Source organism: Athene cunicularia (assembly GCF_003259725.1).
Source record: "Athene cunicularia isolate RWA chromosome 4 unlocalized genomic scaffold, athCun1 chr4_part3, whole genome shotgun sequence".
Lineage (NCBI taxonomy): Eukaryota > Metazoa > Chordata > Aves > Strigiformes > Strigidae > Athene > Athene cunicularia.
The window spans coordinates 14,290,173-14,314,898 of NW_020799100.1; the positions used below are offsets into that span (position 1 = coordinate 14,290,173).

Consider the following 24,726-nt stretch of genomic DNA (forward strand, 5'->3'; position numbering starts at 1 on the left):
TTAAGAGAAACAATTAAATATTTCAACTTAAATGATGAAAAACAACAGGGGAAAAGCTGCTATGACTTTAATACGTTCTGATATTCTTTGTACTCCTTCCAAATCATTTATCTCCTTGTTATGGAAGTAAGGAAATAGATTTTTATTTTTTTTTAATCTGTATTTTAAAAGCTGCTCTGCTTTGCCTTTTTTATTTCATTATTCCCTTCTATAAGGGAATAGATGTTACAATTAATTGGTCACAAAAACTTTATATTGCTTTACAGGCATCCAGGGATGAATTCATGTGTAGTTTTGCATCCCCCTCAAATAGATCCAGCCTGATTGCAGACAAAGATCCAGGTAAATTAATTTTTTTAAACTTTAACTTTCCCATTTAATTTGAACATAACTATTATCAGCCCCCAAAACTTGAAATAATAATCTGCCAGAAGATCTCTCAGAGTTTATATGCTTTTTCATGAATGTGGTGTCACAGCAACTGTCCTTTCCAGATTAATCAGCTTTCAAGATGGGGCTCTGGCAAGCCCCGTCTGTGCTGTCTGAATTTGCATCCTCCACTCTGGTCCATGATGCACCGAGGAGTGCCAGTACAAAGGGGTTAATTGTGAGCTTTGGGTTTTTTTCAGCCTGTGGAGCAGCACTTCCAAATGGCCATGCAATAAAGCGCGAGGACTCGAAAGGATCCCTGAACTCAGAGGGGGCAACCAGTTCCCCAGATCAGAGTGAAAATGTAATGTATCTGGGGTTAGAAGGAATGGTGCTCACTGCACCAGTCTGTGGGCTGTGTTAAATCAGGGGGAGGGAAAAGGAGTTCCCTGTGGTAACACAATCAAAAGCCAGCTTATAAATATCTGTTTGGAAACAAACAGATTTATATTTAACAGAGGAGTTCAGAGTCACGGGTCTGGTATGCTTTCCCTCTTCAAAGATCTCTGAGCCAAAAATATAACTGTTGACAAATTACTTTCAGAGATGAAAGATAAAATCTATGGGGAAAAACCTCTGTTCTTGTGGTGCATTTATCCATACTCGGGCGTGCTCCCTGTGTGTGGATGGGTGTGAGCCTGGACAGTGCACAGTGCTGGGAACTGGTTTCCACACACAGATGAGAGGCAAAGCACTGTGATGTGAGACTGCCAGTGGCCGCTGACTTAAGAGAAGATGAGGTATTTGTAGGAAAACCAGCACAGGCTAATAACCACAGCCCCAATCTTTCAGAAGGTGACCCCAGTCACATCACAAAGAGCTCCGACCCCACTATTCAGATAGGGTGTACTCTCCTTGTTGGCAGATTGCACACATGGAAATCAGGTATTTGTGCATACTAGCCCCTGGTTTTCCTCAAGGCGCTTTCCAGATGTCTTGGGTTGGCATGAGTCATTGTTGCATCTTTTAAAACTTTGGCCCTTATAACAAGCAAGGCAAAGATTATCTGGGCTCCTGCTGGCTGTGTCCTGACATGCTACGGAGAGGTGTTGCCTTTCAAGCTCTCCTACATGAATTATGAAGCTATAAGACCAAGTATAGCCAAACACTTGTCTATCAAACTGTTCATATTCAGCAAAGCTCTGAGCATATGCTTCAACCCTGCTGGCAGTGTTTGCAGAAAGCATTATCGCTTGCAGCTCAGCTCTTCTCCACAGCTAGACATCCTCTTCTGTGTCCTTGAAGGTACATTTTTCAGTCATTGAAAACAGCTTTTCCATTAGGGAATGCAGTATGCACAAAACCATGTAAAAGCAATGCCACATGGAGGAGCAGAGCTTCAACGCTGCACTACAGAGGTAGACACGTTGCATTATCACGTTCTCTGGCATGGGTTATCGATGACTTGATAGTTTGGCATGGTCAACAGCAAAGTTCTGGCTATAGCGCCGTACCTCCAACTCTAAACAGAATGTTTAATTCTGTCTTATTATGACTCACATCCACAGCTTGTCTCAGAATAAAAACCAAATAAGATCTGTGGATCATTCTTCAAACACGCGAGGCACAGCTTTCAGAGAAGCATCCTGCTTAGAGCTTAATCATATTCATTTGTTGGCTAGGGTGATACAAAAAAATCTGGTAAAGCTTTAGAAGTCATGTTTCCCACACACAATGCCCAAGCCTTTCCCATACAGATTGACTCATCAGCAGGCTTTCACTTATCTTTGCCTTAGTCACTAAGCAGAAGGAAAACCAGGAGACACTTCCAAAAATCTGGGGGAATTCTTAAGGTGAAATTTCCTTCTTTTTTAATAATTAACATTTTGTTCTGAAGTGTAAGTCTTTAACAGAAAGCTAGATTCTTGTTTTAAACTGTGACAGCTAATTAACTATTTTGTTTGACAAGAACTGACCAGAAATGTCCATGAGTTTAGGCACTGCAGAGAGCAGGGGGAGTCAAAGCAGGGCTGCTGTACATTTTGCTGGATACGCCATCATTCTCCACCCAGACCTTTTTTTCCTGGGCAGAGTAGCATTCAGCCATGTGTTCAGGATTTCCAGACTGCTCACCACTGGCAGGGTAGCAGCCCCAAAGGATGAGGTGTCTCCAAAGCGTGGTTCTGTGGGTGTGCACATGCAGGGGGACAGGAGAATGCTGGCACATCTGGAATGTGCCAGGTTTGCCGTGCCCATGCTGCAGGGCATCTGGCCCTGTGCTTTGCTCGGGCACAGCCCAGACACCTGAGGCCACTGGCCTCTGTGTCACATCTGTGTCCCGTTAGATCCGCAGAAGCTCGACAAGGAGCAGCATGTCACACTGCAGCCGGCTGGACCAGTTTGAGATCCGGACACTCCTGATGTGCTACCTCTACATTGTGAAGATGATCTCTGAAGGTTAGTGGCTCTTGATCGCTGGGTTCAGCCATACTGAAAATAAGAGGGGGCAGCCAGAGAGACAAGAGACCATCATCATCAGTTTTGGTCTGTAAGGTTCTCCTTTAATTTTTTTTTTAATCTCAGTGCACTGTTTGGTTTTTTTTTCTTTCAGATACTCTTTTAGCTTACTGGAACAAATTCTCCCCCCAGGAGCTGATCAATGTCCTTGTACTTCTGGAGTGAGTATCATGAGAATGCAATTCAAACACTGCGCCCTTGTGCGGGCAGCATTGGCCAAGAAGAAGACGCAAGTGCAGTGTGTCTCACAGAGTGCACGTGGTTCTGTGCAGCACTAGAGGTGTCTGGCCGGGTTGTAATGAAATGCTCTTCCTCAGGTGTATGTTGAGGGAGCACGATGAAGTGGTGGTGCCCTGTGCTCAGTCCGAGCCCTGCAGAGGGTGTCCCACCACCCGTGGCCAAGCAGGGCTTGTGGCACAACCTCCCTCCATCACCAGCACAACCTCTGCTTTGCGGCAGGTTTGGGGCAACAGATGGGTGAGGAGACAGGGATGTGCCATAGGGTTTGGAAACCAAGGGTGTGAGGTTAAGTGACTTGTAGATACAGACCCAAACCCTCATACACAGAGGAGTGTGCTGGCAGACAAGAACAGGGTAGATTTTAAATGGCTTAGATCATTCCTCATCTGCAGGATCTGTAACAGATACATGTTTTATTTTCCTTCTAGGGTGTGTTTATTTCACTTCAGATACGTGGGGAAGAGAAATATTGCCAGGTACTGTATTCTTCCGTCCGGGACCAGTTAGAGGGGGCCCCCCCATGCTCCTTGCCACAACTGAGGCAGGAAGGGAGCATGTACACCCACGCTGGGGAAACCCAAGCAGGCAGGAAGCCTGCAGGGCTGGGGCTCTGATCAGCACCATGCTGCGAGCAGAGTCCCCTCATCTTAGCACCCTGCCCCTTCCCTTTCCTCCAGCTCCTGCATGAGACCCCCAGGCCCAGGCACTCCTGGCTGCCCGCGCAGGTTGGCAGTGTCTCCCGCAGTCGGCTGCAGGTGAGACACAAGTCACAGCTGCATCTCTGCTCCCCGAGCAGCAGCATTGCTCTTTCATTAGCTCTAGGGCCACCGGCTGCAGGTAAGACCAGGGTAGCTTGGTCAGCCCTGCTGGGATTGTCTGGGATACTCCAGATTAGTGCACTGGAGGGAGGGCTGGGTCTGCATCCTGGTGCCTCATGTAATCCTGCAGTGGTGTGGCCGCTGCTGCTCCTCCAAACCCACTGACTTCGCTTCCCCTTGCAGGGTGCATGATGCCTGGTTATCCAAGCACACGGGAGCTGATAGGAAATCCCAGACAATGCCAGCGCTCCGCAGCAGAGCTGGGGGGATGCAGGTGCGGCTCCAGCATCTGGGCAGCTTGGACACCTCCTTCACGCTCAACCACAGTATGTACAGCAGAGTGAGATGGGACCATGGAGCCTACTGAAAACTGCATGTAGCCATTTTCTACTTGCTGCTTCTTGCTTTGGATTATTCAAACTGCAGAACTGCAGTGTTCACCACTCGACTGACGTTTAAGCCAGCCCCTTAAAAATCACCCATGGGACTTAGGACTTGCATGGCTTTTTCCTCTCACCTGTCTTGGCTCACTCCTTGGCTGAGTGTGTGTGTTCACGATGCCTTGGTTTGGGTAGTGAGCAGAGCAGACAGGAGAGCAGCCCTGCACAGAGATCTGGGCCAGGATCTGCTCTAAGCCCCTCCATGTGGCTGAGTTTTGCCCCATTGAAGCACCTTGCCATTTCCCCTCTGCAAATTCAACTTGGACACCTCATTCTCTGTCTGGCTTTAAAAACAGTGAGATTAAGGGGGAGTTGGTTTTCTTAGTTGGCATCAGGCTGAGGCAGCTTTTCTGAGTGGAGCTGGCAAATTCAGCATCTTGCTATTCTAACCTCATCTCCCAAACTCAGTGAAGTGCAAGGAGAGAATCTTAACTATATCAGCATTTAGATCTTGTGGGAGCTGGAGTGTTGAACACTGTTTCCCCCAGATTTGCTTTCCACCCGCAGATGCAGGCACCTCAGAAGCAGATATTGTGCACCAGGCGTTACTGGAGGGCAATATTGCCACCGAAGTGTGCCTGACAATCCTGGACACCATCTCTTTTTTCACTCAGAGTTTCAAGGTCAGCACTGAAATCAAAACCATTGTAGAAATCTGTGCTGTATTTTGTATGTGTGTTGATTTTGGTGATCTGTTCTTCTAGAGTGGCAGATTATAAAAGGCTTTACAAAAGCAAATCGTTTGCAGCTTGTTTATTTTCCAAAATGCTGACTGTTTCACAGGGTCTCAGAGTAATTATGGCCTTATGCAATCCTGCAATTTCTTTAAAACTGCAAGAACAGAGAAAATTACACTGACGTTATAGCATGTAGGCATTACAAAAATAGAATAAGAGGAAATGAACATCATAGAGAAAAGAAGGACTAGTGGAAAGGGAAATTAAGGTCTAGCATTCTTGGAACAGTCACTGTTTTCTACCATAAATTGCCTAGAAGTGAGGCCCAGATTTCTTTGAATTGCTGTATGTGAATGTCTCTGGGACTGAGACATTCCAGCTGTGGTTACCAGTTCAGATAGGACCCTTTCTACTGGTAGAAGTCTTCTCCTCCATGCAGTGATTCACACTCCTGGCAGTCAGTGCCATCTACAACAATCAAAGCTGCTGTGGTGAAGAGAACCCCAGCCTGGCAGCTGAAATACTGCTCCAGAAAAACTCTTCCTCGAAGTGTGGTTGAGTAAATCCTGCTTATAGCAATGTGTCTTGCATAATGTCACAAGAACGTCTCCAGATTTAAGAGTAAGCACAATGAAGTTTTCCTTTTTAGATGGATTGAACAACATGAAGAGAAAGGTCATCAAATCCTCTGCTTCTGTTACAGAGCAGAACGGCCATCCTGGTGCATATGTTAAATTACTCCTTAAAACTTTGGCAACAGCAGAAGGATTTAGATGCAAGAGTTAAAACTTGCTTGACTTTCTCAGTTGCCTCTTTTTGAATATGGCTGAACCACAAAACAATGTGATTTTCAAACCACAGGATAGACTGGATTCCCTTCCGCTTTAATGGGCTTCTGCTTTGCTTTTATGGTCAGACAGTGTTACCACACAGAAGTGTGCTCTGTACTGCAGTAAAAGTGCTGATGCTGTTCATACTGATGGAGTAAATGAATTCAGTTTAAAAGTACGGATCCTAAACCTCCCCTGCTAGAAGATGTGTATAGGATTTCAAAAGAAACGTGATCCAGCCCAAGGATTGCTCGGGCTGGCAATGAGGTAGGGACTACTGATCTTTTGATACGGGACGTCCACATCCTTGCTGGGTGGCCACAATGCGCCAGGCTTCCTGCACAGCAGCTGCAAGGATGATAGCAGGCACAGGCAAGATAACTCTGACACCAAACTGTATTAATCCTCTCCAAGTAATTCCATTTTACCATATCTCCAGAAGGCACAAACTGTCAAAACTTTCCAGGAGACAAGGGAAGTGTTTTGGCTTACTACAGCTACAAATCTGTGAAACAATGTGATTGTCTAATTTTCAGCCCAAAAGGGAGAGAAAAAGATAAGCTTGTTGAGACAAATAAAAAGAAATGGAAAAAACAGTGTGATAGTTATGTTTGTAATAGCCTGCTTTATTTAAAATAACTCTAGGCAACCAGTGAAAGTTGTACATGTTATTGAGTTAGGTTTTGGAATTAGTGATGCAAAAATGGTGCAATATTTTTGTTTTATTCTCTGCTATAAAACTAGCCTCTGACCAACTAGTGTAAGTTTGTATTGGTTGTTGCATTTATTGGTTATACTTTTACTGAAGGCCCTGCTCCTTATTTGGCTTAAGAATTGATGTGATTAATTATGCAAAATTATCTCTGTCATTTCCAGCTTCAGGCACAACACTTCTGCAAAATAAATTCTCCCGTTGCTTTCCAGACCCAGCTTTTAAGCAATGATGGCCACAATCCACTCATGAAGAAGGTTTTTGATATTCATCTGGCTTTTCTCAAAAACGGGCAATCAGAAGCAGCTCTTAAACATGTGTTCGCCTCTCTGAGAGCTTTCATTAGCAAGGTATGTAATACATGACTCCAGAGGTGCAGGAGAACTTATACAGGTACAGCAGAAGAAACCACTATGCTTAAACTCCTCTAAATTGATATTTTGTGGGTTTTGGAGATGTATTTTAGAAAACAACTTCTTCACTGATTTAAAAACCAGCCCAGATTAAATTACCTATTTCAACCATTACTTACTATTTGTTGGATGTCCGGAAACAAAAGGAGAAATTGCGAGGAATTCCCTCACTTGCCTTGGTCACAAAGCTGCTGTTAAAGATTAGTATCTGTTTGACCAAAAGCTGGTACTTTTTGAATCTTTGCTCCAAACTGTCAGTATTGCTGACAACACCATTGCTTGAATACTACTTGTACTGACAAGCTGCTTCTCTCATACTGCATTTGAAAGAAGGTAATACTTGCTGCACCTCTTTCTACACTTTTCTGAGCCCTGCTACAGAGTGAGGCTGTTTAATCCCCTGAGCTTAAGCAGTGTCAAAGCTGCAGCTAACCACAAAATAGCAGTGACTGATGCTATTGGTGACGTTTCCCTTCATGCTTGTCAAGACCTGACACTTCTCACAAGTAGATTATTTTTTCCAAGCTGCATGGTTATCATAAATTCAAAATGAATTGAAACCTCTAAAATAACTTGAATGAAATGCTTCATTAATGAGGTAAATCCATGTGGCATGAGGTTGCAGCCAGGCAGAGCACAGTATGTGAACAATATGCAGCAAAGTGTTACTTCCAAAGGAGGTCTTTCACTAGTTGCTGAGCAAAAATTTGTTAAAGAAAGAGACTTCTAAACTCTTTTTCAAAGGTGGAAAAAATATGTACTATGTACATTTTACTATAACCCACAGCAAAGCTAAGAGCCAGTATGAGTGTGTCTAGGGCTGAATTTTGGTTTGTCCTAAGCAAACATATGAGAAGCAGAAAATGCAGAAGTCTTACTATCTACCTATCTGGCTCCAGACAGCGTGGGTCTCCTGTGAGGTGTTTTTCCATGGGGCTTCTTAAAGCCTGATAGTTTGGCAGCTGGCACTGGCAGGAATCACTCAGTTTTTCTACAGGGTCCAACACATGTTTATTGCTCTACCTTTCTTTTGAGTTTTCTACTTGCCTGTGATCTCCTTAGCCTTGAGATCCATCTTGCTGCAGATCTGCACACACCCCACTCAGACACAGTCTCTCAGCACGTCTCTTCCCCTTACTAGTCAAAAGTTTGTTTAGCCAGAAATATTTATCTTCTGCCTGTAGCAAATAAGACACCTTCCTTGCCTCCCTGGCACATTTTCTGTGGTTGTTTGTGTGAAGCCAAACCTGCACACCTGCTTGATTTGATCTCACCATCAGTCTTCAAAACTTGGAGCCCTTCAGGGGTTTCACGCTCGCTTTCCGCAATGCTGATTGCAGCAACACAGGCTGTGCTCTTGGCTGATGCAAGGACAGGCAGTGGGGTCATTTTCTTGGATTTATGCCAGACTGAAGCCATGCTGAGTTTGGCACTGTGGGTCTTCAAAGATATGAAAGACTGATTTCAGTTAATTTCTCACATTTCCCCTATGACAGGACACAGTGTTGTTTCTGTAAAAGCAAGATATGAGCCCAGCAGATGGTATCTATAAGGAAGTGTTTTCTTTGCCAACTCCATAACCACATGAGCCCCAAACTTCCCTTTAAGTCCTTTCAAGGGCTTTTCTAAGGCCCAAAATGACAATAAAATAGCCAGGGGGGTCACTGCATTTCATGACAAGTGCAAGGATGGCGTGTTTTCCTGCAAGTTTGTTTTGAAATGTGAAAGCTGCACTGCTTTGCTTTGGGTTGCATATCACTGTTTGCTGTAAGTTAGTGTTAACTCCAGAAAACCAAAAGTGAGTTATGCCTTTGATGTAGCTAGAATGGACAATTGGTCATTTTTATGGCTTTCTGTAGCTGATAATTGCAATGAAGAGAATCCACCTCTTAGCTAGGGTCACAGCAAATGGTTGCTGGAGGGGAAAAAACTCCTGAGATTTATTCTGCATCCCAAAATCTGTCTTTAAAATAGCTTTCTTTCTGCACTAAATCTGGTTACTTGATAGGCAAAAGACATTAAAAAAAAAAAAAAAGTCACACGAAAGCAAAGAACAAACAAGTTCTATAATTGTTTGCATGTTTTGGTTTTGGTTTTAGAATGAATCCCACTTGCATGCATGTGTGCTAAGAATTTGGGAAGAAAGCTGTCTCTCTTTTACCAGCTGGGAAGAAGCAACAAAAGCTAGATTACTTTTGTTTTATACTCTAGATTTTCTTAACAACTAAATCATTCTTTTCAGAGCATAACTTACAAATAAATACATATATACATGCTTGGGAATGGTCTTGAAATTAAAGGTTATGAAGGAAAACATGCACAGAGAAGGGGGCTGAGATAATTTGCCCTTCATTAAAGAGCAGCTCAGACACGTGGATGTGAGAGTGATGGAAAACCCATGTAGCTGCCTGCTCCATGCCTGCCTCTCCCTCGGTGCAGTGACACTAGCAGGGCACATTAGAGGCATCACAGATCCCAGGCCCTGAAGGATTAGAGCAGCAGAGCCTTGCTCCCTTCCTGCAACAGCCAATTTGGGAAACTTTTGCCTGTCTGTTAGCAATTCCCCCTGACCATGGCAAGCTGTGATCTCCCTCCATTAGTGCTCTCAGGATGCAGCATCGTTACAGCCTCCCATGCAGTTGTGAAGGGCACTTGGCATGTCTTGCCTGCCGCTGTGGCTGCTCTGCCCTCATGTCCCTTTTGTGCTGAGGCCTCTCTGGGAGCCGCTTGCTGTGTTGACTCCTGCTATGGCCCTTCTGGAGCTGGATCAGAAATGTGCTCCTCCAGGACAGGCAGAGTCACCACCACACATGCTGTTTTGCAGCTGTTCACAGCTCGTGTTCTCCTGCCAGCTGGAGAGCCACAGGCAGCACCCAGCCAGACCTCTAGCAGGCGTACACCCTTGGGTGTGCTGCCCCAAACCTGGCACCAGGAGTGATTGCATCTGCTTGGGCTTGGTGTCCAGAAGGAGCTGCGCAGAGATGCGGTTCCCTATAAACAGGGAACGGATTTTCCTCCAGGACAGGGCAGTGTGGAGGGGAGCACACAGGGAGGTGTCTTGGACTACTTCTGCAGCAGATTCCTAGGCAAAGTTTTTCTCCCTAGCATTGGGTTGGAAATGTCTGAAAAGCCCTGCAGAGAAGCAGTGGTCCTTGCTGGGAGCGCATGCCAGCCATATCTTCTTGGGTGCCTGTCTGCTGCCTGTGCATGCCCAATTGCACATCACTGTGGCCAGCTCTGGGCTAAACCCAGTTCTGAGTGTGACCCCGTCTTGCTATGGGAGAATAATTGCATTACAATAGGTAGCAATTACTTAATATCTCCATTCCCGTGTGCACACATGATCCTCTTGACCCTGTGTTACTATGATGTTTGCTTCTTTTCTTTCTCCCATTTTTTTTTTTTAATATTTTTGGCCAGAGGCAGTGAACACCAAATGTTTGCTCAGTGTCTTCAGTTTGCCTTGTAACCTGTGTCACTCAGCGTAATCCCAATGGTCTGCTCTTGCTAGCCACAGCTTCCTGCTTTGAGGTCCTTTCACCAGCACGCCATGGTGGTGGCCACAGCAATACCTACAAGCTTTTCTGACTCATATATACTTAATGCAAGGAGTAGAAAGCTATAGTAACAGGTCCAGGCTCTGACTTGGAGGTTGTGAGTGAACACTCTGACAGTATTTACCATCATCTTACATGGGGCAATTAGAAGTGGCTCATGGCCCAAGAGGACCATTGGGTCTGGAATGAACTGAGCACGTCTTTCTTCTAAACAGATAAAAACCATGGTTGTCTCTGTTGCCTCTTTGTACCAGGAAATTCTCTGGGGCTGTCCCCCAGCTGCAGCAGAGGGAGCAGAGTGCTGTTGTGCGATGCCCGAACATCCTCCGCTCCGTCGGGGAGGTGTAGGCATCGCCCTGCTCCAGCCAGGTCCCTGCGGTGGCTGCGGAGGTGGCTGCATGCCAGCACAAAACCTGTCCTTGTTCTGCTTCCCTGCACCCAGCCCACTGCGGCCGGGGTGGAAGGAAGCCAAGTGTGGTGCCCACTTCCCACCAGCCATCTCTCGTGACCGTGGCCAGACGGACGGGCGCTGGCGCCCCTGCTCTGGTGAGCCCTGCATGGAGGCAGCTGCGTGCCGGGGCAGGGCACAGCTGTGGCTGTCTGCTTTTCAGGCACGGCTGGTTTTGCCCCTGCAAACGTGATTGGAAGTAGGTGTTTGGTGAGGTGATAGATGTGCTATGGCAGTACAGGGTGCTGGTCTTCCCCTTCTGCTTTTCTTCACCCTGATGCAAATCTCTGAGCCCTGTTGCTAGCCGAGGTATCTCACACTGCAGTTTGGCTTGATCGTGCTGCTCCCTGGGGCTGGCTCCGCTGTGGGGGCCAGGGCAGGTCACTGTGTATTTTAGGCTCTCTGGGACAAGCAAGACTCTTGTTTGCATTCCTGTGGGCAAGCATGATTTTAAGAGTGTTTTGGCAGGGACTTGTAGAAGAGGCTGTGCAAGCATTGCCGGTCACATTTCTCAGTAAAGTCAGACTTCTGGGTAGGCTCCAGCCGATTTTCTGATGTCCCAGATGACAGCCTTTGGTGGGAATGTCCATGGGACCCTTCCTCTCTGTCCTGCTGCTGGTGTTTATGGCTTTTGTAAGAACATAAAAATTATGTCTGTCCAATTGGATGAGAATTTGCCAATGAACCCAGAAGTTGTTAGGAGAGGGGTTAGACGAGCACATCCCAAAAAGTGTGACAGCAAAGTTCACATTGCTCTAGGAAACATGGTTACAAATAGGCCCCGAATTCATTCACGCAGATACTTTCAGGCTCAGAACTCTGGCAGAAGTTTTACTGAGGCTGTCCAGGCTGGAGCCCAGCGTGTTGCCCCGTGCCCCTGCCTGTCTAAGCCCCGTGGGTGTAATTTAGTGGTGTATTTTCTAATATTTGCATGCCTCTTGTGAAGTTTCCCTCAGCATTTTTCAAGGGAAGGGTGAACATGTGTGCTGCCCTCTGCTATGAGATCCTGAAGTGTTGCACTTCCAAGGTGTCTTCTACAAGGAACGAAGCCTCAGCTCTTCTGTATCTCCTGATGAGAAATAACTTCGAGTTCACCAAAAGGAGAACGTTTCTGAGAACACATCTTCAGGTCAGTGACTGGGAAAAAGCTAGAGAGCAAGATGCCTCAGATATAATGGACAGATATATCAATAAAACTGTGTCACCTCCTATTTGCAGAGGGTCTTACTGTTGTTATATCATCAAAAACCCTCTTGATTTCCAGGCTTGTGCCTAATTCCTGTTTCCAGTGATTGACCTAGGGTCCTTTGGCTAAAATACACTGCCATCAAGTATTCCAAGCTGCTGAGTTTTTGGAATTACAGATGCAAGACACATCTCTGCCCAAGAAGCTGGCTGGGGTGGGGTGAAAAGGACAGCAAGAAGAGCTGCCTTTAAGGAAGGAGAAGGGATTTTCCTAGAGCTGCTTTTTCAGCTTTTTTTTTTTTCTTTTGTAAGCAAATTTAGATACCTAGTGGGGCAGATGAATACCATCTGGATTGTAATGAATCACAGAAGGTAACATGTATAAACAGGGATTTGTATTATGATTGTTATATTGTTGATTCTGTGAACTCGCTATTCAGCAAAGTAGTTTGGTCCTCTGGGGAGTGTTTGTCCTTGGGAGATGTGACAGCAAAGCCACAACGACAACCATTGCTTACATTGTGGGAAAGACATGGTGTTTTCCTATGAGCGTTTTATATATAACTGTGACAGTAAAACTCCTCCATTAGGGTTCATTTAAATAAAGCCCCTACCCTGTCCCAACAGATAATAATTGCAGTGAGCCAGTTAATAGCAGATGTGGCACTCAGTGGTGGGACAAGATTTCAGGACTCCTTGCTCATCATTAACAACTTTGCAAACAGTGACAGGCCTATGAAGGTAAGCTGGAGACATTAAATCACATCGTGTACTATCAGCCATTAATGCAACACTTGGGACACACTCGAGGAAATTGTGTTTAAGAGTAAAGCTAATGTTTGGAGTTATGATTTATAAGCTCATAGTGGGCTGTGTTTGCTCAGTAAACAAGCATTATGCCAACTTAATGACACTTAACAGAGGGCCAGCTGCACAGGCAGACCGTGCTCCATCCGTGAGGCCTCGCACCAAGAGGAGGGAACTCTGCAATTCAGGTTATGCTTTGCAAAGTGTGCTGCTTGCTAGGCTGTCCAAAGAGCTTTCCAAGAACTTCCAGCTTTGAGAGAGAGAAATGACAAGGGATGGTCTGCTACTTATGTTGCCTGAAGGTAGTAATTAGCAGAAGTTCATTTTAATTGAGTGTCAGTAATATCAAGAAAGCATTGTTTCATGGAGCTTAATGCTTGGATTTCTTTCGAAAATAGTTGTCTGTCTTTGTGCTAGATTTAAAAGCTTTTGCCCAACCCATTGAACAATATATCATCACTGCAGCTTGCTCCATTACACACAATGTAGCTGCCAAGGTAGGATAGAGGAAAACAAGAAATGTTTTTACAGTTCTGTGATTATCCTGTGACCTAAAGTTGGAATGGGAACTTCACTTAAGTGTTGAATTGTGTTATAACAAAGTTATAGTTGGGATACACCTGGAAAAACCTCAGTTCTCTTCTGTACACAGGTGTTCATAAGGGTTTCACTGAGCCATACTTTGCTGCTTATATTTCACATGACGAGACCATCATTATATCCAGTTTATGTATTTATATAAGTGCAAGAGTACAAGAGAGATTTCAATACATTGAAGAGGATGCCATGCACAGCCACAGAGGTAGCTAGGGAGCAGGAACCCAAGGAGAGGGAACTTGAGACAGGCTCATCATGGAGGAGAGAAAGCTGAGGGTGAACCTAACTGCTGCTTTCCACTACCAAAAGGGAGGTTATAGAGACAAGGAGGTCAGGCTCTTCTCAGCAGTGTGGAGTGGCAGGACAAGAAGCAATGGACACAAGTTACTACAAGGGAAATTCCAACTTTATTTAAAGAAAAAATTATTTCCCAAGGACATGGTGCAGCCCTGGGGCAGGGCCCAGGGGGCCAGAAAGGAGGTGGGATTTCTGTCCATGGAGATTATAAAACTTGGCCAGACAAGCCTTGGTCTAACTTGGTGATGGCCCTGCTCTGAGCAGGAGATCAAACTGGAGCCTGTGTGTGTTTCTCTATATATTACATTCCTGTGGTGGGAAGCTCTACAAATGCCTTTGGTGCTTTAGGAATTGAAGAGTGACCACATCAGAGACTAACAAGCCGGATGTTGAATGACATGAAAAATACTTCAGGCATGGTTTACATTCCCATTCTGGGACATCCATGTGCACAGAGCAGTTCTGTCCTGCTCTCACCAGCACCTTAGGAGGCTGATGTACCTGCCTCACTGTCGAGCAGGAACATCCAACCTCTCATCCTGCATGTGACCAGGAGAAATTGGCCCCGTGCACACCCAGATAGAAATCCCTCTAATTGCATATGAAATACTGTACACTGTATGCAGTGTGAGTTCAGTGAGTAAAAGCTAGTTATCTCCTGTGTTCTCGGCGTTTTCAGATGGGCAGTAAGTGGAGTGTTGGCTGAAAGGGTAATGACGGTCTTTCTTTGGCAAAGCCTGGAACACCTTTTAGTTCTGTATTTGCTTCTAACTAGATTTGTTTTGTGTCAGGCAACTGCCTTTCCTTCTGAAGTCAAAGATTTGACAAAGAGAATCCGTACAGTGCTTATGGCTACCGCTCAAATGAAAGAACATGAAAAGGATCCAGAAATGTTGATAGATCTACAGTACAGTTTAGCCAAATCTTACGCAAGTACCCCAGAGCTCCGGAAAACGTGGCTGGACAGTATGGCAAAGATACATGTGAAAAACGGAGACTTTTCAGAGGTAATACATGTACTTCAAAACATGGTGCACAACAAGACATGTACAGATGACATTTTAATTTTCCCTTTGTACTTTGCAGGCAGCCATGTGTTACGTTCACGTAGCAGCCCTTGTTGCAGAGTTTCTGCACAGGAAAAGTAAGTGTGTGATGTTTGGGAGGCACGAGGGAGACAATGCAGTGATGGGTTTTGGTGGGGATCAGAACCTTTTTAAAGACAAGTTTCTCTTGTTTTGGTAAATGTTTATTTTAGAAACAAACAAAAAAAGAAAAAAAATAATGCAGTGGATAAAGTTGTAAGAAGATTAGTATTTTTATGAAAGGAATCCAGTTGTTCATACACAAGCATTTACTAGGCTGGCCAGGTCTGCTTAGACAGTCATGTTGTGTTGCTGAGTGAAATAAGAACTGACACATCATGTCTCGGTTTAAATGTTCAGTTGTATTTTACATTAGGAAATGTTCTTATAGGGGAAGCCCATATTAAAAACTGGCTGTCAGTATGTTCCTCAGAAATATCACTATAGGCAGTGCAGAAATGTATAGAAAAAAAGCAGTCAAAATTTAGTCAAAAAATGAGAGAATAGCCTAACTATACAAATATGTAAAGAACAATCAGAAAAAAAGAGTGTGTTGTGGTTCAGTGCAAAACGGGAAGGAAGGACAAACTTGTGTGTTCTCAAGTAATACCACTTTGCAGGTCTTCTTTTAAATAACTGTTTCACATTTGATATATTGACCCATTTTTCTCATTTCCATACGAGGGAATAATTGATGAAATGGATACTTATATTTCAGTAAGTTAAGGCTGCATAAAAGCTGATTACATGCACTGCCTTGGCTAGAAAAGTCTTAAGTGCCTTACTCAGGGGGCTTGGAGTCCCTCCAAATTCTGTACTTTGTGTTGGCTAAGTGGGAAAAACCAGGACTTGTTTTTCTCATACATATACACGTTTCACATGGCTGCAGAGGGGAGAGTATTGAAAGCTGACAATTTTTTACTTGTGCCCTGGAGGCTGCTTACCACAACTGGTGGTAAAGGAGAACTTCTAAAAAAGAAGAGGAACAAATCCAAAGGAATATCAAGTGAATACATTGAATTATCTCTTTACATATACTTAGGCTGGAAAGGGTTCAGTAAAGACTGAACTACTCAAAGTTTTGCGGTACATAACTGTGCTAGCAGAAGTAGGGGTGTACAGTCCTGTGCAGTTACCCCCAGCTCTCCAACATCCAGCAATAGCTTTCTTCTTGCACCTTCTGTGCAAAGATATACCCTTGTCCTTCTCTCTTCACTTGAAGTTGCTTGCAGCTGGTTAGGTTGGTCAACGATGACTTCCACACTGGGAAATCTGTTGTACTTGGTGTTAGGTACTAGGAATGACTCCCATGGCAAATGGCTGGGGAAGTTCTAATGTGTTCAGTCTCATATAGCAAATCAGTAGCAAAAATGGGAGTTGGGTCACCTGCTACTTGTAGGACTTCGCTATCAGCTAGACTGCTTCCCTGGCCATTAAAGCATGACACATTTGAGATATGTTATACAACTAATCCATTTGCTTTTGTCTGCTACAGAACTCTTCCCCAGTGGATGCACTGCCTTCAGGAAAATCACTCCCAACATTGATGAAGAAGGTGCAATGAAAGAAGATGGTGGGATGATGGACGTACATTACAGTGAGGTGTGGTCCTGTAGTATAGTTTTAGACTTTGTTCATATGAGCTTTAGCAAATTATCATTGTGCACTGGCGTCTGTAAGGAACACTGCTCCACAGAAATTCCCCAAGAGAAATCTGCATTGAAGGATTTTCTGTGTACAGTTCAGATAGGTAAAACTGGTCTAAGTTCTTGGTTTCTTTGAAGGGCTTTCTTAACACTGAGACTGAAAAAGCTACACCACAGTCTTTGCCTGCCATGTTATGCAAATGCTAATTCTGCCGGCACAGCTCAGCACAGCATGGTATTTCCGAAGGGGGACAGAATGCAAGTCAAGCTCTACCGAGTGAGAGGTCAGCTCAGGTTCCGCTTGAGTTAGGGCTGTGCTGCAGGACACCACATTAGCAGAACAATCCAGAAACCACAGCAGGGCACTGGGGGAAGTGGGTAGATCCTCCCATGAGTCATAAAGTCTCACAATTACTTCTGTACCATCCTTGTACAACTGTGTTGGGTGGGCCATGTGGCTGAGTGAGGCGGCCCTGCAGCCCAGCTGCCCAGTTGCCCATTCATCAAGACTAGGCTTGAGGATCGTTAGCATCACGTCCCACTGCTATTGCACACGTGTTCCTTGGACGTGCTTCTTAGACATATACCTCTGACTTCCAGTGCTGTCATCTCCGTACTCTCCCAGAGTTTTGGCATTCTCCTGGGGAGGTAGCTAAATAACCAAGACATACTTGCTGGCTGTTGCACTAATGATTTACTAAGAATGAATGAACTTTCAAAAAATGACTTGTCCTTTTTTCTTTTTTCTTTTTTTTTTTTTTAATTCCAAAATTTAGAATACCTTTGGAAAAGCCAGGAGCACACAGGGTTTAAACTTACATAACTGTGGCTACTTATACTGAGACCTGTTACAGTACCTGAAGTTAAAATAGTTTTCTCTTCTAACTTTGACTGTTATTAACAACACCCATTTGGTTGCTCTGGTAGGAAGTCCTGGTGGAGCTGCTAGAGCAGTGTGTAGATGGCCTGTGGAAAGCAGAGCGTTATGAAACAATTTCTGAAGTTTCCAAACTGATCATTCCTATTTATGAAAAGCGGCGTGAATTTGAGGTAAGTATTTTGAACTAGTTTGCATGTATCAGGTAATTTTCTAGATCACTAAGGAAAAAGCAGGAGGCTTTTTTATTTTTGAAGTTATGAGTTTAAGAACTGGTGTCAGTAAAGCACTGTGCTTCATTGCTGGTCATTAACAAATTAGTGAAAACAGTGGTCTGGGGGTTAATTATTAAAGCTAAAGACACAGAGGACTCATATTTAGTGAACAGTCCCCACCTTCTTTCCCCTAAAATAAAGCTGTCATCATCCCATATGCTCATCAAAGCCAGATTCTTCGTGAGATGAACGTTTTAAAGGTTAAAAACAGAGTGAGAACTGTTCAAAGAAAGGACTAGATCAGCAGGTAATTCAGTGTGAAGTGGAGAGGAAGGAAGGAAGCTGTTACCAGCCCTCTCCTTGCACCTTCCCAAGACCTGCTGCGACCCATGTTTTGGTGAGGCTGTTGCTCGGCTCCTGCATAGCACTCCTCTTTCCCTCCCTCTCCTGTGACCCCCTCCACATCAGCGCAGCGTCCAGCTGTATAACTGAAGCTAGAGGAACACTTGATCTATTTTTTCATCATAAAGCTGTTTTTAATCAAAAAAGAATTTCTGGGTAAAATACTGCAAGCTGCCCTACCCTCAGTCAGGGAACGTGCTGAGACAACAGGCTTCAGCCTTCTCTCTAAGGATGGTGACGTTACTGCAGTCTGCGGTACCTTTCAGACCTAAAGCTAAGCATGTGCTTAAGACTGAGGTTTTTCAAAGAAATCTTCAGGATTTCAACCTCTTCAGAAATTCAAGTTTGAATTCTCAAAAGTATTGTGTTCAGATATCTGAGTAGCTTTCAGCGTTAGCTACAATTTCCTGCTTGCAAAATTCAGCTTTAATGATGTCAAGATTTGATTTCCAGAAGCTTACTCAGCTGTACAGAACACTTCATGGAGCGTATGCTAAGATATTGGAAGTAATGCACACAAGGAAGAGGCTTCTTGGAACCTTTTTCAGAGTGGCCTTTTATGGACAAGTAAGTATATACACGGGCTTGCCAGCTACCCCTCACCAAGCATCTTGGCCCCTAAAGCTGCTGCTCTGTCAGACCTGAAGCTGAAAAGCCTGCTAGCTCCTCTGGTGCAGCCACTGGAGCATCTACATGAGCATTTTGGTATTGCACCCTTGAGGTGAGAGTTTGTGCCTCTCTGCAGGAGCAGCTGATTTATTATAAAGTTTCTGATTCCGCTGGTGGGCTTTTCATAAAACAACTCAGCAGTTAGGAAATGGCTTAGTGGGTTCAGAAGACACGGGGTGTTTTTTTGTAATTATGATTATTGTAACAAACACAATTTGATGTAGATAGTGTATATAACTAGTAACAGTATATAACCATAGTATATAAACAGTAACAGATTTTTTTCTTCTACAGACAATTGCTGCTCTCTTCTAAGATATGAGTAGAGTAAAAGGTTATGGGAGGCAAAATACGTATCAGTGTTGGTTACATATGCGTAGAGATAAATAGTATTTTTTGTTAGCTGAGGTAGCTGGAAAAATGGACAAGATCTTGGGCTCGAGAGTCCCAAGGAGGAGCATGATTTTATCATATCTGATGAAGTCTTCTGAGCCTAAAAGCAGTAGTGGTTTAATTTTTTGTTTTCCAGCTATAGAAGTTAATCTAATAAAGTGTGTTACCCCTCATCTCCCTGTGTCTCTGAACTATCTGCTTCTGCTTGTGGACCCATAACCACGGGGGAGATGCAGGACCCCTCTTTAGAAGATGCTGTGTAAATTCTATTAGCCCTGCCTTTCCTTATTCCTTCTTATAGAGATGGTGAACACCCCTGACACCCTCTTGGGTTTGTACCTTTGAATGCCACTGCCATTATACGCACAGCGTATCAGAGCATTAACTTTTGCTGCAGCAAACATATATTTTACTTTTGTCCTCATCTTCAACTTTGGATGTGTAAAAAATTAAATAAGGTTAGCAATAGATAAAAGGAAACAACTTCTAGCTCAGTTTTCTAGAAATTGTAGAAATAACTGGATCAGGCCCTAAAATTAAGCCATGTAACGTATCAGCCTGACAAACAATACTTGATCCAGTTTTGTATTTAAAACTTTGCTGGGTTTATATGCCAGCTACACAGAGACAGTTTCATCACTCTGTCACAACCTCTGACTGGAACAGCTCGCCAAAGCATGAAGCTTCCATGCTGTTTCCATAACAGGGAGGGCTGGTGATGCTGGCACAACCTCAATGCAGGTTTGTCTCTATTTACAGCAAATACACCGAGCTCTACGTCCCCAAATACAGGAGGAGTCAAAGCAGAGGAAATTAATTTCTTTATTTATTGCTTGAAGTCCCATTCAGCCTACACAAAATCCTTCTTTTCAGACTGTACGTGTGTCTCTGCTGTCAGGGCTTCCTCAACTTAGGTATCTTTCTGCTCCTTCTCTATGCTTTGTTTTTGTGTTTTTTCTCCTGCTTGCCTCTTTCCAAGAAGTCAACTGCTGGCTAAGCCCATCTTCCATTTTGTTTAGATTTCTCACTGGTCATACTCAAGCCTTTGTGTTCAGCAATGACATGTTTGTGTTGGTTGAGGAATTTTATGATATTTTACACAATTTTTGAAGGAACCTATTAAACAGGCCAAGTTCAATGAGACTTTAGGCAAGCCATAGCCTTCTAAACCTTCCTGACTTTCTGAAATGTTAGAAACTTGCTTTCAAAGTAACAAATCTAAATCAAACAAAGAAACCCAGCTATTCCTCACTACTTGTTTGTGATTAATGCTAGACATTCTTTGAAGAAGAAGATGGGAAGGAATACATCTATAAGGAACCCAAGCTGACAGGCCTCTCGGAGATCTCCTTCAGACTTCTTAAACTTTATGGAGAAAAATTTGGGTCGGAGACTGTAAAGATTATCCAGGATTCTAACAAGGTAGAATTAAACTGCACGAACAAGCTGTTAGCAGTGAACATCAGAGCCACATTCTAGAGAGTGTACTGATGAGCATTGCAAAAATACCAGTTGTATTCTAATACTGGTCAGGGCTTGGAACTGCACTGCTCTAAGCACTGTGCAAATGGAGCACAGAACAATGAGCTTTGCTCTGTGGAGTTGAAGGTGGGAGATGACCAAGCACCCCTTCCTTCTGCCAGTAGGAAGGGAAGAGCAAGTACTCTCTTCCACCCTCTTACAAGCGCCTTGCTTCCAATTGCCCCTCACATCCTTATGCTCCTGTGTGGACACATTGCACAGCTTGACGAGTTTTGGTGCTGATCTGGCTCCCAGGTAGAAATAAATGAATTGGGAATTCTGAATGAGAAATGGCAATCCATATCTTTCTGAGCTCTGTTGTTGGGGAGGCATCGGGAGCCAGCACGGAGGAGCACATGATTGGAAGCAGAGTTACCTGCTGTTGCTTCAACACTGCAAGTCTAAAACAAACTGTGGCCTTGCAGCCATAGCTCCTTCCTTTTCCTATCGAATAATTTATGCTCCCTGCAAGGGTTGTTCACACCCTTAGATTGCAATGATGGATATGACTGGGTTACCAAAGACAATGCTGGTGATTCCAAAGCTTGTTGTGTGCAAGCCTGCAGATATACAGTGCCACAGCACAGCACTGTATGAGCACTAGCTCATGGCCTGGAGGCAACATGGTCATATTAGAAGGACTAAGTATCTCAGGCATGTGCTGCATTGATGGATAAGGTGGTGTGGCTACCTGTTCCAGATGCAGCTTTTCTGGCACCACATGACACATCTGTTGTTGCACACCTCATCTTCTGTGTCCACCAGAGGATGGTCTAGACATCACAGCGGAGATCAAAGGGAGTGTTTGGTGCATCATTCACCTGCATGCAATGGGGCTGGGTCAGCAGGGAATCAGTTTAAATCAGATCCCAGTAGATAAATTAATGAATTATATGTTGTTACTCACTAGAAGAACAAAAGGTTAATAACCCTTTTATTTCACAGGTCAACATTAAAGACCTTGATCCTAAGTATGCCCATATTCAAGTGACTTATGTGAAGCCCTATTTTGAAGACAAAGAAATCTCTGAAAGAAAGACGGAATTTGAAAGAAATCATAACATCAGTAGATTTGTCTTTGAAACTCCTTACACTTTATCTGGAAAAAAGCATGGCAGTGTGGAAGAACAGTGTAAAAAAAGGACCATTCTAACTAGTAAGTACAACCATCTGAACATGAGACTATGTATCAGCAACTATTTTTAGACTATTTTAGCTCATTAAAATATCCCAAAAGAGTCAAAAATTCTCTCAGCTACTTAATCAGAATTGTGATGCAATATTCTGGTTGGGAGGGGGAATTTACTATATTTCTATGTGCAAATTTTTACAAATTAATAAATCATGTGGGTAAATTATAGCCTTGTTTGGGTTTTCACACACACTAACTAAAACTCTGAGGGCAAGACATACTCTGCTTGTATATGTTCTATGAAGAGTGCTCCTATTTGCTGCATGACTTTTCAATCTGTGAACTTCCTTTGCTGTTTCTGCTAGCTTTGAACTCCTTTCCATATGTAAAGAAGAGAATTCCAGTCAATTATGAACATCAAGTTAATTTAAAACCAATTGATGTCGCTACTGATGAAATAAAAGACAAGACAGCGGAGCTGCAAAAACTCTGCTCTGCTGGTGATGTTGACATGATCCAGCTGCAACTCAAATTGCAAGGCTGTGTGTCTGTGCAGGTAAGCCTTGATGTCCATTCAAAATTACATTTATATACACGTCTCAGAGGAAGTAATCTTTTCACAGCATAGCACATTTACTTTCCAGAAACCACAGAATCACAGATTCGTCAAGGTTGGAAAAGACCTTGAAGATCATTTAATCCAACCATTAACCTAATGCTGACAGTTACCAACTACACCAGATCCCTCAGCACTATGTCAGCCTGACTCTTAAACACCCTCCACCACCTCCCTGGGCAGCCCATTCCAATGCCCAACAACCCATTCTGTAAAGAAATGCTTCTTAATATCCAGTCTAAACCTTCCCTGGCACAACTTGAGGCCATTCCCTCTTGTCCTATCGATTATTACTTGGTTAAAGAGGCTCATCCACAGTTCTATGCAACCCCCTTTCAGGGAGCTGTAGAGAGCGATGAGGTCTCCCCTCAGCCTCCTCCAGACTAAACCCCCCCAGTTCCCTCAGCCGCTCCTCGTACAACCTGTGCTCCAGACCCTGCACCAGCTTCGTTGCCCTTCTCTGGACACGCTCGAGTCATTCAATGGCCTTTTTGGGGTGAGGGGCCCAAAACTGAACACAGTAATGGAGGTGCAGCCTCACCAGCACCAAGTACAGGGGCAAGATCACGTCCCTGTCCCTGCTGGCCACACTATTGCTGACACAAGCCAGGATGCCATTGGCCTTCTTGGCCCCCTGGGCACACTGCTGGCTCCTGTTCAGCTAGCTGTCAATCACCACCCCCAGGTCCCTCTCTGACTGGCAGCTCTCCAGCCACTCCTCCCCAAGCCTGTAGCGCTGCTGGGGGTTGTTGTGGCCCCAGGGCAGCCCCCGGCATTTGCCCTTACTGAAACTCCCCCAGTTGGCCTCAGCCCATGGCTCCAGCCTGTCCAGGTCTCTCTGCAGAGCCTCCCTGCCCTCGAGCAGATCAACACTCCCACCCAACTGGGTGTCATCTGCAAACTGACTGAGGGTGCACTAGATCCCCTCGTCTAGATCATCAATAAAGATGTTAAACAGGAGTGGCCCCAACACCGAGCCGTGGGGGACACCACTCGTGACTGGCTGCCAACTGGATTTAACTCCCTTAACCACAACTCTTCGGGCTCAGCCATCCATTAGCTACCTCATCTGCAGCACTGCAGCCATCAACCTGCCAGCACAGCTTGCCTTGCCACATACGGGCGGTGGTGGCTCATGGTAATAAGCATTTTGTCCAGTGGTGCTTATGGTGTCAGGTCCATGTAATCGGACATTAACTGGCTGTGGGAGAATGCTGAAATATACTTAACTTGAAGACTGTACTCTAAATATCAGGCACAAAAAACCTATTTGTGAGCCTGTCTTCTCAAGCTGAGGAATTTGCTTTTCCAAATGCAAATAAGAGGAAAGTATGAGGAAACAGATCACATTTCTCTTTTCATCTCTATTTATCTTTTGGTCTTAAAAAAATATTGACAGAGAAACTAAGACTCAACTTTTGAAACTTCAGGTGCCTTGAGTGACATTAGTAATGCAGAGTTGGTGGCATTCAAATAATATGCTAATGTTGAGGGGGTTAAGAATATTGTTATTTCCTTCACAACTGCCTTTAGCAACTCAACAGAAGTTCTAGCATAAATGATTTCTTATTTTGGTTCTAGGTTAATGCTGGTCCCTTGGCCTACGCCAGAGCTTTCCTAAGTGACAGCCAGTCCAGCAAATATCCTACTAAGAAGGTGAATGAGTTAAAAGAAATGTTCAGGTAGGATTTCTCCTGTAATAAAAACGAACCAGCTGGCTGGAACATGGTATCTGCTTTGCTTATATCATTGTCTGTCTCCAAAATCAGCAGATGCTGCGTCCTTAGATGTTCCTTATAAAGATCCAGGTCTCATGGGGTTGTGGGTGCTCAGACATATGAAAAAAACCCAATGTAACTATATACTTCAAGAGTTCTCAAGCACAGGGCTGTGATCTCCATGGGGGGATTTGCTTGAACATCTGCTTCAGTGGTTTGTGTGGGTATTTGAGATTATCATGTGAAGAAAGTATGTTTGAAAACCAAAGGTCTGACAGTCTTGTGTGCAGGGATCTTTCATTTTATGTATTGTTTCCCAATCTTTCCAAAGGGAGAAACCTGAAATATTGTAAAGCAAATTCCTTCCCAGTTTATGGAAGACCATTGTTCTTGTTTCTGTTGCTAATTTTTGAAACTATGTGATTTGCACAGGTGTTTTTCTGATTTCTGTCCATTAGGGTAGGTTTTACCTCCCGCTTGAAGGTGTCCCCCATGATATAATCAGGCAGCTCCTGCTTCATCTCAGGATGAGGAGCCTTTGCCAC

General features: G+C 44.2%; 1 protein-coding gene across 2 annotated transcripts in view; it reads left to right on the top strand.

Annotated features, from left to right (window-relative positions):
• The window catches only part of DOCK11 (dedicator of cytokinesis 11), a 63,874-nt gene that overhangs the window by 35,044 nt on the left and 4,104 nt on the right, over positions 1-24,726 (top strand). The window contains exons 32-51 of one of the 2 annotated variants that reach the window (XM_026848367.1): positions 267-342; positions 630-733; positions 2,715-2,826; positions 2,981-3,047; positions 3,555-3,602; positions 3,804-3,881; positions 4,128-4,270; positions 4,892-5,007; positions 6,816-6,953; positions 11,968-12,150; positions 12,834-12,947; positions 14,699-14,914; positions 14,994-15,051; positions 16,488-16,594; positions 17,566-17,688; positions 18,586-18,699; positions 20,470-20,616; positions 21,661-21,871; positions 22,213-22,403; positions 24,045-24,145. In XM_026848367.1, the coding sequence (XP_026704168.1) occupies positions 267-342; positions 630-733; positions 2,715-2,826; positions 2,981-3,047; positions 3,555-3,602; positions 3,804-3,881; positions 4,128-4,270; positions 4,892-5,007; positions 6,816-6,953; positions 11,968-12,150; positions 12,834-12,947; positions 14,699-14,914; positions 14,994-15,051; positions 16,488-16,594; positions 17,566-17,688; positions 18,586-18,699; positions 20,470-20,616; positions 21,661-21,871; positions 22,213-22,403; positions 24,045-24,145 (2,447 nt within the window). The remainder of the gene's footprint in view (positions 1-266; positions 343-629; positions 734-2,714; positions 2,827-2,980; positions 3,048-3,554; positions 3,603-3,803; positions 3,882-4,127; positions 4,271-4,891; positions 5,008-6,815; positions 6,954-11,967; positions 12,151-12,833; positions 12,948-14,698; positions 14,915-14,993; positions 15,052-16,487; positions 16,595-17,565; positions 17,689-18,585; positions 18,700-20,469; positions 20,617-21,660; positions 21,872-22,212; positions 22,404-24,044; positions 24,146-24,726) is intronic. The other variant, XM_026848366.1, reaches the window with a different exon arrangement.